The sequence below is a fragment of the Sorghum bicolor genome, chromosome 3 (assembly GCF_000003195.3).
Source record: "Sorghum bicolor cultivar BTx623 chromosome 3, Sorghum_bicolor_NCBIv3, whole genome shotgun sequence".
In the NCBI taxonomy this organism is placed as follows: Eukaryota; Viridiplantae; Streptophyta; class Magnoliopsida; order Poales; family Poaceae; genus Sorghum; species Sorghum bicolor.
The window spans coordinates 15,794,055-15,806,348 of NC_012872.2; the positions used below are offsets into that span (position 1 = coordinate 15,794,055).

Below are 12,294 nucleotides of genomic sequence, written 5' to 3' on the forward strand. Positions count from 1 at the left end.
TTTTATTGTTCTTTGGTTTATGAGTTTACTTTAATCTCTTCCGGTTGAGTATTAGAGTATTCATTGCTAGTGTAAACGTGGTGTTTAGGCTAGGGTACTCATAGATATCCCCTGACAACCTGGACCGTGGTAGTAGCGAGGAACGTGACATTTTCGAGTTACTTTTGCAGCCCACATCTTGTTAGCAGGACGGGTAGGTTTATAGGTGCGGGTCGAACATCCTTTGTGGTGTCTAGATTTCGTAAGCTTCCCCAATAGAACAGTAGATCATCCTTACCAAGGTTAGAACAAGACTACGGTTGCAGTCTTCTCTATACATCACTCACATCGAGAAACATTCTTTGTAGCCTAAAGGGGTAGTAGCAATAGATTTGGTTAGTCAGATGCACCCTTTCTCCCAGTGGTAAAAATATAAATACGATACTCTAGATAACCTCCCGGGTGAAATGCTCACCGATATCCATGCGCTCGCGGATCATTTTCTGATTGCGTTACCAAATATCAACAGTCATGGTAATGGTGATCAATGGACTAGGACATTCATACCGACTTAATGGTGGAAATCGTTTCGGTTTTCAAAGGATTGTTGGACATCGTCAAGACTAGACTAGGTCTAAGTGCCATTTGGAGTTGAAGAGCACTTAGAGTAGTTTAGGACTTTTTTCCTTTAACGTACTATTAAGGGGGCATTGAACGGTTAGCTTGACCTAGACAAGGCTTTAGGTTTAGGTGTAGTGCACACTTGATAAATCTAGCACTAGGCAGCTTAGATGAAGTCCTTAGATCGAGAGAATTAAACTTTGTTTTGGAAAGTTCATGATTCAACGAAGTTTAGGTTGTTTTGGAGCACCACACGCTGGCACCAGACACCATAGTGTTACTATTGGCACTTCCGGTGTATGCTGGAGTTGAGCCAGTGCGCCGAGTGCCTAGGGTTTGTTGACGGTCGATAACGTAAACTTCTAGTATAACTTTAAACCTGAAGGAGAACATAAATACACACTAGTATATGGTTTAAACTAACAATTTCACAAGTTTTCTATATTTTGTATTTTCTAAGGTGAATTTCAGGAAAGCTAAAAAAGAGGGACTCTAGTGCAAAACAAACACGGAAATGTATCCGCCACGGGAAACGTCGTGAGAAGACTCAGGAAGGATCGAGAAGTCACCCAGAGCAACGGGGGGCCTGGCGGCTGCCAGTTGGGGCCGGCCGGCCCCACCTTAGCGCCGGCCGGTGCCCCCCTTTAGGGTTTCGCCCCCCTCTTCTAGAAGCTTCCTCCACCGCCTTTGATGAGTCATCTCGGCCCTTGGTTAAGTCGGTTTGATCCTACGGCGCACGTGAATCCCACCGGACTATAAATACGTGCGTAGACCCCCTGAAGAGAGCCACTTCATTATTCATCAAGGCCTGAAGCCATCAAGCATCAAGCGCTTTTAAGTTCATCAAGAGCCTTCTAGTTCATAGTTCTAGTTAGTTAGATTATAAGTAGAGGAGATCTAGTTCTTCATCGGGATCTAGAGCCTCTAGCATTGGTCTGGAGCGCAAGAGTTCGGTAATAGATCTAGTTCTTACTTTATAGTATTCAATTGTATATTAGGGAGACTTTATTTTTAATAGATTCATATGTTCTTAATTACATTAGTCATTGTCTACTTTGATTATATGTCTAGGATAGTTGGTTTGATCTTATTGAATTCATGTAATTGCTCGTATAGCGTTTACCTAATCGATCGTTGGGTAGATGATAGACAATATATAGACGTGGTGTCTAGATACCTTATTTGTCTGCGAGTGCCCCATGACATGTCGGGTCGTGTGGTAGTCTACGTAGGTGACAGCTGCGTTGGTTCCTCTGTAGTCCACCCTCCGTACGTAGGGCTAGCATGAGCGCGGCCGCGAAAGAGGTGACGGTTGCGTCTTAAAACCCTCATTAGTTGATGTCTCTTTACATGTAATTATGATATAGGGTTTACTTAATGATGATTTCTGGATGTAATTGCACTAATTAGAGTTATTCATTGGCGTAGTTATACTTAGATTCAACTCCCTAGTTTATCCATTGGCTAACTATTATTATGACTAGTAGATGCTCTGATGATTATCCTTATTTATGATACTTGATGATTATGCTATTACTATTATTTATCTATATTTATCTTGTGACCTCTGCCTGTTATGAGTAGATATTATAGGACTTGGGTAATATTATTCATCCTATAATAGATGTAGTTTAACTCTTAGCCTTCCCAGTGGTATAAATATAAATTGAAAACCTGGATACTTCTCTAGGTAAAATGCTACAACGGTATAATTATTTGTCCGCTTGTAGAACCCATTTAGTTTATAATTATATTCATAATTGTTATTCTCTGTCTTTACAGTAGAACATGTGAATCTAAATTAAATTCCTAGCAATATAATTAGGGATGACAACCTACTTTATGCTTAGGAATGTTTGAGTGGTTAGTTGCTATTTGACAAATTAATTAAATACCATGTATTTCTAGTGTTGTTACTAGGAGTAGGGTTTATCTCTATTTTTAGTGATGATGATAGTAAATGTCAACAGGGTTAGGCACCAGACGCACGCACCGGACCCTACGGGGTGCGTCCGGTTCCTTACCAGAGAAGTTGTTTTCTTGGTTTCTCACCGGACGAGTCACGCTTGAGGTCACCGGACGATCGCTGAGCATCCGGTGTGAGCAGTTCGACCAAGTACAACTAGTCGTTGGGGTTGCACCGGACACTCTGCGGAGTGCGTCTGGTGCAATATCAAGCGTGTCCGGTGCACTTGTTTTTTTGTGGAATTCGAGTGGTCGGCCCTTGGATTTGATGGGAAGTATTTATACTCCCCCATCTTATCTATGAGAGTTCTCTTGCCCATTTGATCAGCTGAGAAACACCTTGTGGTGCAAAGAGAAGCAAGAACCTAGAGAGGTTTGAGAATTGAGTGATTTTTTGAGTGAATCCTTCTCTAGTGAGTTCCTAGAGTTCAAGTGTGCATCCACCACTCTCTAGAGTCTTGTTTGGGTCAATGAGAGTTCTTTTCTTGTTACTCTTGGTGATCACCATTACCTAGACGGTTTGGTGGTGATTGGAGGCACAAAGACCGCCCAGAGTTCTTTTGTGGGTGGCTCGTGTGAAGCTTGTGAGTGGTTGTGGGAGATTCACCACGATGGAGTGTCGAAAAATCAGCTTGTAGAGAGTACTTGGTCCTTGCGCGGAAGCACCACATCCCCCCGAATGTCATATGTGTGGCCCTGCCTGAGCTCCACACCACATCGCCCCTCACCTCATCTGCCACCGGCGCCCCACGCGAGTGGGGGCGTGTGCCCAATGTGGCAGTTGCTCAACATCGACCCGCCCCGTTCTCCTCTTGCTGACCTAGGGGACAAATCCGCCTCAGACGGTGCTAGAACCCACCAAAGCGGCAGTGGATAGGGAGAAGCCACTATTCTCAAGTTTTCTATGCATACATTTCATATGAAAATATGATTTCAGGAGCTTCTATGGTGAAGCTAGAAAACAGTTTCATAAACCGTCCAAAAGTCCCTACCAATTACCAAAGGGCCTTCATTCCAAATTATAAATTATTTCGATAATATTGAAGAGTTAAAACATTTTCAAGTTTGACCAAAATTATAAAAGAAAATACTAAAATTTGTAACATAAAATCAATATACTATAAAAATATAATTAAAGAAAAATCTAATGATACTTAGTAGGTATCATAATAGTTATTATCTTGTTATAAAAAATTGGTGAAATTTGAGATACTTTAACTCTCCAAGATTTTTAGAATATCTTATAATTTAGGATGGAGGGTGAAATACATCCCTTAACTTTTGAAACCGTGCATATTACGTCCCTAATATGGTTATGGGCGGTTTTGAAGGCAATTTGTCTTTTTTATTTTTATTTTTTTTGGATGAATATTTATAAAATTATAGTAAATCAAATAAAATTGATAAAATAGTAAATCTATTTTTTTGTACTCTAGATAAGTAGATATATACAATGAACATATAATATGTTATGCTTTAGTATAAAGTTTTTGTTGTAACTTTAGATCTGTGTTTTTTATAATTAATTAGAATAATTCATAGCTATAGTTTGTATGGTCCAATTGTAGTGAATTTTTTATATTGGATTATTTATTATATGTTTAAACTGTGATAAAAATTTAATACTCATTAGATCATGTATAACTTAGTTATAGATTTATTAAGATTTAACAAGCATAAATCTAAATAAATCTATAATAACTAAGTAATACATGATGAAAGTTTTACTACAACCTAAGCGTAGAATAATTAACCCACCATATAAATTTTGTTACAATTGGACCATAGAAATTGTAGCTATAATTAGTCTAATTAATTATAGAAAGCATAGATCTAAAGCCGCATCAAAAAATTTATACTAAAACATACTATATTATATATTCAATATGTAGATCTACTCATCTAAAGTCCAACAAAATTGGTTTTCTATTTTATGATTTTTATGTGATTTATTATGATGTTTCAAAAAAAAGCTGAAATAAATAAAAAGATAAAGATAAAACCATTTTCAAAACCAGGTGAGGGATCTAATGTGCACGGTTTTTAAAATTGATGATGTATTTTGTCCGGTTCTAGAGTTTAGGGATAAAAATCAGATTTTCGTGAAAGTTGAGGACCTAAAGTGGACTTTTTCCTTTTTGTTATTGCAAAGGTTAAGGCCTTGTTTAGTTCAACCAAAAATAATTTTTTTTTCAAGATTTCTCGTCACATCGAATCTTAGGATACAAGCATTAAATATAGATGAAAACAAAAATTAGTTACACAGTTTGTCTGTAAATCATGAGATGAATTATTTAAGCTTAATTAGTCTATGACTGAACAATAATTAAAAAAACGAAGGTGCTACAATATTCAAAACAAAAGAATTTCAGAACCCAACAAAAACAAAAAACTTTTCAAGATTTCCCGTCACATCGAATCTTACGACACATGCATGGAGCATTAAATATAGATGAAAACAAAAACTAATTATACAGTCTGTCTATAAATCGCGAGACGAATCTTTTAAAACTAGTTACTCTATGATTGAAAAATATTTGTCAAATAAAACAAAAGTACTACAATAGCGAAATCTAAAAAAATTTCACAACTAACAAGGCCTAAACGAAAACGGCCCATCAGACCAGCATCGCGGAAACCCACGGCGGCCCACTGAGGCCACAACCTTAGCAGCCGGGGTACGGGAACATGGGCACGTTCCCCGTTCCGGGAACTTCGTCCCGAAACGTGGAACGGGAACATCATGGAACATCGTTCCCAAATGCGGTGGAACACGAATCATATATAGGAGCAATCATAGAAACATCAGTCCCAAGCGACTATGGAACTTCGTGGTGTGTCTGCATACTGCGCCGTGCCCGTCCGTGAGCGGTCGGCGAAAAATCTAGATGGTGATTGACTCATTGGCCTAGACCTGCAATGAGCCTTAAGGTTGGAGTTGGACAGCCCTAAATGAAACAAAAATACAATAGTAAACTATATCACGCTAGGAATCGAACTCATTTGATTCAAAACAACACGTAAAACTATCTGAGCCAACCACTACGTCCCAAACACGTTCCTTTAGAAAGTGGAACGCGTTCCACAACTTAAAGGAACGAGACGAAACTATATACCCCTACGTTCCATAGTTTATGAAAATGTCGTACCGCGTACCACGTTCCCGTACCACGTACCCTATGTTCCGGAACATGGCTGCTAAGGCCACAACACGCCGGCAACGTCGCGGTCCACCGCACGAATCTCGAAGCGCCGCGCAGCCACATTCGCCAGCTAGTATCACCACGGGCTCCTGTTCCTGTCGCAGGTTACGCGGCGTCGCCTCCCGAATCCCGAACCTTCTCGAGGTCGAGGCCCCTCTCCCCCTGCTCCAGGAGGTGCGCACGACTCTAATCCCCTCACGCCCCACTGGCGTTTTCTTCCCTGCTTGCTCCGATTTCGTTTCGATGGTAATCGCCGCCCGTTCCTCTCGTCGTCTCGTCCGGTCGTCCGCACCTTTCCTTTGATTTGCGAGAGGGATCTCTAGTCAAAATCTCTCTTTATGTAGCCGTTCAGTTCGTTGCGGTTTTTGTTTGACGAGTGGTTGAGTAGACCCCTGGCAATCCACCCTTGCATGGTTCGATTAGGTTTTTGTTCATCTTTTCCAGCTGCCATTCTGCATAAATTGTTTAACCGAACCTCCTCTGTGGCTCTCTTTGTTTAATTTCGTCACGGTGCCCCATGTCAGTGTGTTGTAAGGTTGGAGCTGCACTGCAATGATACTTATATAAACTAGAAGCCTTGATGCATGATTGAGCACGGTGCAAGTTGTTAGGTTTGAAATTCCCGTGTAGTTCGATTAACTGCATATCAGTAGTACAGTGCTTTTTGAAAGGAAGACGAATATGTTATAGACTCATAGTGTTCTCTGCAAGTCTGCATCATTTCTTTCTTGGTCGAGGTCTCAAGGATGCTGCTACTTCAATTTTTTAAAAATAATGCTCAGCATATAGTTATGGTCCACCATGTTCTTCCTGTTGCTTCGACTTTCGACTAGGATATTTTAACTTTAAATAAAATTCTGGCTCTTACTATTACCATGGTATGACTTTCTCCTTAGAAAATTGGTGTAGGGTTTTTGGTAAATGACACATTCTTGGAGAACTATATTCTTTGGGGGCCATACTATCTTTTGCATGCTACAATTGTGTCGTGCTTTGCCCCAACATTTTTCCCATTTATGAGACAATGATGTACTTACCCGTGTTGGACTGCAGAAAACAATGAGCCGACGCAACAGCCGTACCATCTATGTAGGCAATCTCCCTGGGGACATCCGTGAGAGGGAGGTTGAGGATCTCTTCTACAAGGTGGGTTGCAATTGTTTTACATGTATACCTTTGTCTGACTTTTCATTTCGAAAGCAAGTGTCAGATTGGTCAGGGCGTATGCTAATTCCTGCTCAGTCAATAAAATTTTCTGTCTCAGCAAGACAGCAACTTCAGTATCCTATTAATGTGAGAATGTAGTATGGAGCTGAATGTTTACATTTTTTATGTACTACATTAATTAATTCATCCGATTCCAAAATATAAGTCCATCTAGTATTCTCTTAGATCACCAAATATAAGTCCATCACAACTTCGTGACATCTATTACTCTCATTCTTCCATGTCTACACCTGCTTAAAGGCGCCTAATCAATGCAGTACACTTGTTATCTACCTTAACTGTAGTAACAATTGGTGGCAACAGGGTCATTGTACTCCTTACCTTAATATGTGCCAAAGTCCAAATGGACTATCAGAGGGAGTAGAATATTATCTGAAATTTGTTTGAGGGGTTGCACAAGAATTTTGTTTGAGATCAATACATGTTTTTTATTGAGTTATGTCAACTAAAGAAACGTCATATATGTTGTTCTCTTTGTCTGAAGTAAACAATAATATCTGTTTTGCAATGACACCCGATACCTTTTATTTTGTCTCTGCATCACCTATGCTTTTATTGAATTATGACAATGCCTTGACTTTTTCCCCTTCAATGTATGATTGTGCAGTATGGTCGTATCTTGGATATCGACTTGAAAATACCTCCAAGACCTCCTGGATACGCTTTCGTTGAGGTGAGGATATTTTTCTGTGGTCTGATTCTGTAAGAATAGTATTCTTTTATGGGGGCCTGCTTTTAAATATGCATAACTTCTCTATTACTCTGTTCAGTTTTAAAACCTATTTTATATCATGCTTTAATCATTCAAATCAAACAAATCAAACTGACTGATAATTTGTTTTGATGTCACCCTAACAAAAAATGATGCTTTTTTAGTTTGAGGATCCACGTGATGCTGATGATGCAATTTATGGCCGTGATGGGTATAACTTTGATGGCTACAGGTTGCGCGTATGTATAACAAACTTTTATTTAATGATTCTCCCAGAAGAGAGGACTGGTTTGGGTTTTCTTGCATTTGCTGAAAATGCATTTTCTACTCAGGTTGAATTAGCTCATGGTGGTAGAGGTCAGTCTTATTCTTATGATCGTTCAAGCAGCTATAGCAGTGCACGCCGTGGAGGTGTTTCTAGGCGCTCTGATTTCCGTGGTTGGTACTTTTGTCATATGAGAACGTTTCCTTATAGCTCCTTACACAGACTCTCAAGTTTCATCTCCTAAATCATGCAGTTATGGTCACTGGTTTACCTTCATCTGCATCGTGGCAAGATCTGAAGGTAATTTCTTTATAATTCATTTATTCCAGGACTTTTGCTGGAAAGAACTCATTTACTACATTTCAGGACCACATGCGGCGCGCCGGCGATGTCTGTTTCTCTGATGTATACCGTGAGGCTGGAGGTTAGTTGTTTGAACTTTGAACACTCCTGAACACATTTTCTGCTATTTCATTGCAGCATATGGTTGTAAACGTAATCCCTAATTTTGTAATCATGTTTCCTAACTTATTGCTTCACTGCCCCTTTGAAGTATGAAATATTCAGGCTTTATCCTGAATTTCTACATATTGATGATATCTGCTCCTTCTTCTTTCTTGTGCTGCAGAAACTATTGGAATTGTGGACTATACAAATTATGACGATATGAAATACGCGGTGGGTTTAGCATGTCGTTTACTCATTTTCTTTTAATGTGAACTTAAAACCATTTTCTCTCATCTATTACTGTGGGTCTGTTTTACTGTTGAAGGGAGTGCTCTAAGTAAATTCTGTTCTTTCCTGTTTCATGTGTCATGAACTCATGATTGTACTCATGCATTTTCCTCTTGCCATCGTGTAGATTAGGAAGCTTGATGACTCACAGTTCAGGAATGCATTTTCAAGGGCGTATATCAGGGTATGTATTCTTATGTTTGCCCTAGTTTAGTTTTGGAAATTGTTACAATGCCTCAGATCATGTCTATTTGATTACGAGTTATGTTGATTCTTGTTCTATTGTAGGTGAGGGAGTATGATGCCAGATCACGAAGCAGAAGCCGTAGCCGGTCGTACTCTAGAAGCCCCAGTTACAGCAGGAGCAGGAGTCCAAAGTATGTATACATGCTGACAAATTTGTTATCCATGTCTTATGGCAGCACTAACTATTATTTGTTGTTACTTAGATCTCTTTCTCGGTCACCCTCACCTGTGGATGAAAGGTATGTGAATCTATGTCAATAAGAAATGTACATTTGTGAAACTGAAAGTGCTAATATTGTTTAAAGAAAACGGATTGACAAATAAATGGTGAAACCAATCAGATCTTGTCCTGAATCATCTTTAACGTATTCTGCAGTACACCTATGGTGCTAAAAAATATTGAAACCTGACTTGCATGTCATCATTTTGTGGACTAACTTAACGCAGGGCCAGGGAGGATGTCACAACTGATAGGAGAGTGCCACATTAACTTAATTATTTCCTACTATCTGATATACTCTTGTCAAACAAACCAAATGCCCGAGCTGAGAGACTGCCTTGTACATACTTCTGCAAATGCAGACCTGAATTTTTGAGCATGTGCTCTACCTATCCTTATAGAACATGTTGAAGGTTTGGCTCTATCACAAACTTCTAGATAAATCTTTCAATGTTGTAGCAGCCTAGCAGGGAGTATTGGATCCTTCAGAAGCATGCCAAATTGAGAGGGTATAGAAAGATGTATTACCAGAATTTTACATTCTTTCAAAACAATAGTCTTGTCACCTTTTCCTGCCGTACCAGTCATCTCCATAGCATGGCAGAACCTCTTCGTTTCTTTTTCCTCATGGAAAAGCTTCAGTCCTCTCCTTAATTATCAACTTCATACATCTTTAACCTAGAGCTCCTTTTTTCTGAGTTTAACAACAAACTTTTCCTGCTTTATATTTTAAAGTAGAAAAAGGACTCTACAGATAAAACTCACATATATTTGCCTCAGATTTTAATAAACAATATTTCAAAATAAAATATTTTTTCTGCTTTTTGTTAAAGCAATAAGAAGAAACAAAGTTTGGTGCCAGAATTTTTTTTTCGCGAACAGGTCGTAACCTGTTGGTGCCAGAAATTTAACTTGATATACTTTGGAACGCCTCCTGAAATCACCTGTGATATGTTTTTCTGTGTACCGATTTCTCTTTAAGTTAGCATAACTTTTGTGATGTACTAATCTCTCTTTAAATAAGTGTGACTTGAATTTGCTCTGTAGTTCAATGATTAAACATACAGAGCTTGCTGGCTAACCTCCACTGTTCAAGGTTTGCTTTTGTTTTTCCTAGATTTGGCCATGCGGCGATCTGGGGACTGCATTGATATAATATTGGATGTTTTGAGAATTGGAGTGGATGGTTTGGGACTTTGGATAGTAGAGCTGGATTGTGATGCATGTATGACAAGTGGGCCACGACCAGTCCTAGGAGCAAGATAGGACTGACAGTAAGAAAATGTGAAGTGAATCTTGTGGTGTTATTAAAACAAATGTCTACTATTAAGTTCAATGACTCCGTATAAATGAACCTTAATTTATAAGTTTGTGTTTTTGTCTAACAATGCTGCCATCTTAGTAAAAATTCCTATGGTGCCTTCTGCATATGGCTCTTTGTAGCCATTTTCTTGTCAAGGTTCACACTAGCCAAAGAAGTTGACATTAACAACAAAATTCAATATACACCTTGCTTTGTTTGCTTATTTGCATTCCAGTTATGACCTAATTACCTTATAGGCTTAAAAACTATATTATTCTCGGAGTATTAAGCATAAACACCAGAATGTTGCAGCTTCCCTCCTGTTTCAGTTCATTCATTCATCTGCTGTGGAACGTTGCCTCTTTATGCACATCTCAAGTTGCCAGTTTAGCTTTAATTGCAATTTTGTATCGCAGATTAGAGTGCTACTAATGCATCATTAAGTAATGGAATTTGTTTCTGGTACCTTTTGCAGATCGCTATCAAGATCTCGATCCCCAGTTTCTTCTGTAAGTATCCCAAGCTCATTATAACCAAGCTTGTCATAATTGTCTTGTTCAATGCAATTGATTTTTAACTCTTTTGCAGCCTTCTCATGCCAGATCTGCGAGCAGAAGCACATCCCGTTCTCGGTCTCCTGTAATTGCAAGCTTCCAAAACAATCACTTATTATGTTGCTAGGAACTTTCATGCTTATTTAGTATGTTGTTGCTGGCAGGTGAGATCCGATTGAACTTGGGAGCCCTTGAAGCAGTGAGCAGCTCCAGGGAGAAGAAAGGAACTTGAGAACATGCCGTGCCAAAAGATACTTGAGAACACCAATGGTCCAAGTGATTATGTTGTTGCCGCTGCTCCCCCACATTTGGGAGGTCTCTTCTATTTAGACGGAGCATTTAATAATTATTATATTACATTATATTGCTAAAGAGATACTTATTATGCGTAGCATACCGGTGTAGACTGAACTTGTTTGTCCTCGGTTTTTCTTGGCTCCTGGAACTCGGTTTTATCATTTGTTTACAAGAGACTTGTTTTATCATTGTACCCATATAGCAAAACCTATAGGTGTAGTAGGAGTATGCTGTATGCGTCTATGTTCAATTGGTCGCATGTAAACCTGGATACGCACAGTTGTTTGGTTCCATGGTGTGTTGTTACAATGTTCCAAAATTTGAGATTCTCTGGAACAATGTAGCATCGTTGTGCAACTTCGATCAGATTTGGCTGAATTCTGGTAGTTTTGTTCCTTGCCCTATTGAGCCGAAGTGCGTGTGCAACGAGTTTGCCGACACAGCGCTGACTCCGTATCCTTTTTTAATTTGGAGTTGGTTGGGTTTCAAGTAAGACTACAAATATATTTGTGGGTTGGAAAATAAACAAAATCTAGCTAATACTCCATTTCAAATTATAAGAATTTTTGGAGTCAGAAGCATTTTAAGTTTGATTAAAATTATAGAAATAAATATAAAGATTTATTACATCAAATAGGCATTGAAAATATAATTAATGAACAATCTATTGATACTCAGTTGGTACTATAAATTCTTATTATCTTATCATATAAGAGATTCTTAGAATAATTTATAATTTAGGATCTTATCATATAAGAGATTTTTAGAATAATTTATAATTTAGAATGGAGGGAGTACAAGTGTAACCTAACTTTTTTGATAAAAAGAAAGAAAAAAGTCTACATCACTCCCTGAACTATGGGTGGTGTCTACTTTATCCCCGAACTATGAAATGGTCTAATTTACCCTCTGAACTATCCAAAACTGTTCAAATCACCCCTCAGGCAGTTTTTGACGGCAGTTTTGA

General features: G+C 38.8%; 1 protein-coding gene across 11 annotated transcripts; it reads left to right on the forward strand.

Annotated features, from left to right (window-relative positions):
* On the forward strand, positions 5,812-11,705 carry LOC8079637 (serine/arginine-rich splicing factor SR30). Of its 11 annotated transcripts, none has more exons than XR_002451244.1 (15): positions 5,869-6,014; positions 6,822-6,914; positions 7,603-7,668; positions 7,872-7,946; positions 8,040-8,145; positions 8,226-8,272; positions 8,339-8,396; positions 8,601-8,650; positions 8,835-8,891; positions 8,996-9,084; positions 9,157-9,192; positions 9,401-10,447; positions 10,952-10,985; positions 11,065-11,115; positions 11,195-11,705. XR_002451244.1 is itself a non-coding variant. In XM_021456712.1 (14 exons), exons 2-14 carry the CDS (start codon positions 6,828-6,830, stop codon positions 11,207-11,209), a joined length of 771 nt encoding a protein of 256 aa, XP_021312387.1. In that variant the 5' UTR covers positions 5,812-5,942; positions 6,822-6,827; the 3' UTR covers positions 11,210-11,705. The 11 variants fall into 11 exon arrangements, 4 of the variants coding, with proteins under 4 accessions (XP_021312387.1, XP_021312385.1, XP_021312388.1 ...); XR_002451241.1 differs by having other exon boundaries at positions 10,270-10,447; XR_002451246.1 differs by having other exon boundaries at positions 10,291-10,447.

Coding starts and splice junctions, on each gene's coding strand:
- LOC8079637 (XM_021456710.1), top strand. Junction 8,273..8,338: donor CATCGTGGCAAGATCTGAAG/GTAATTTCTTTA, acceptor ACTACATTTCAG/GACCACATGCGGCGCGCCGG. Junction 8,651..8,834: donor ATGACGATATGAAATACGCG/GTGGGTTTAGCA, acceptor GCCATCGTGTAG/ATTAGGAAGCTTGATGACTC.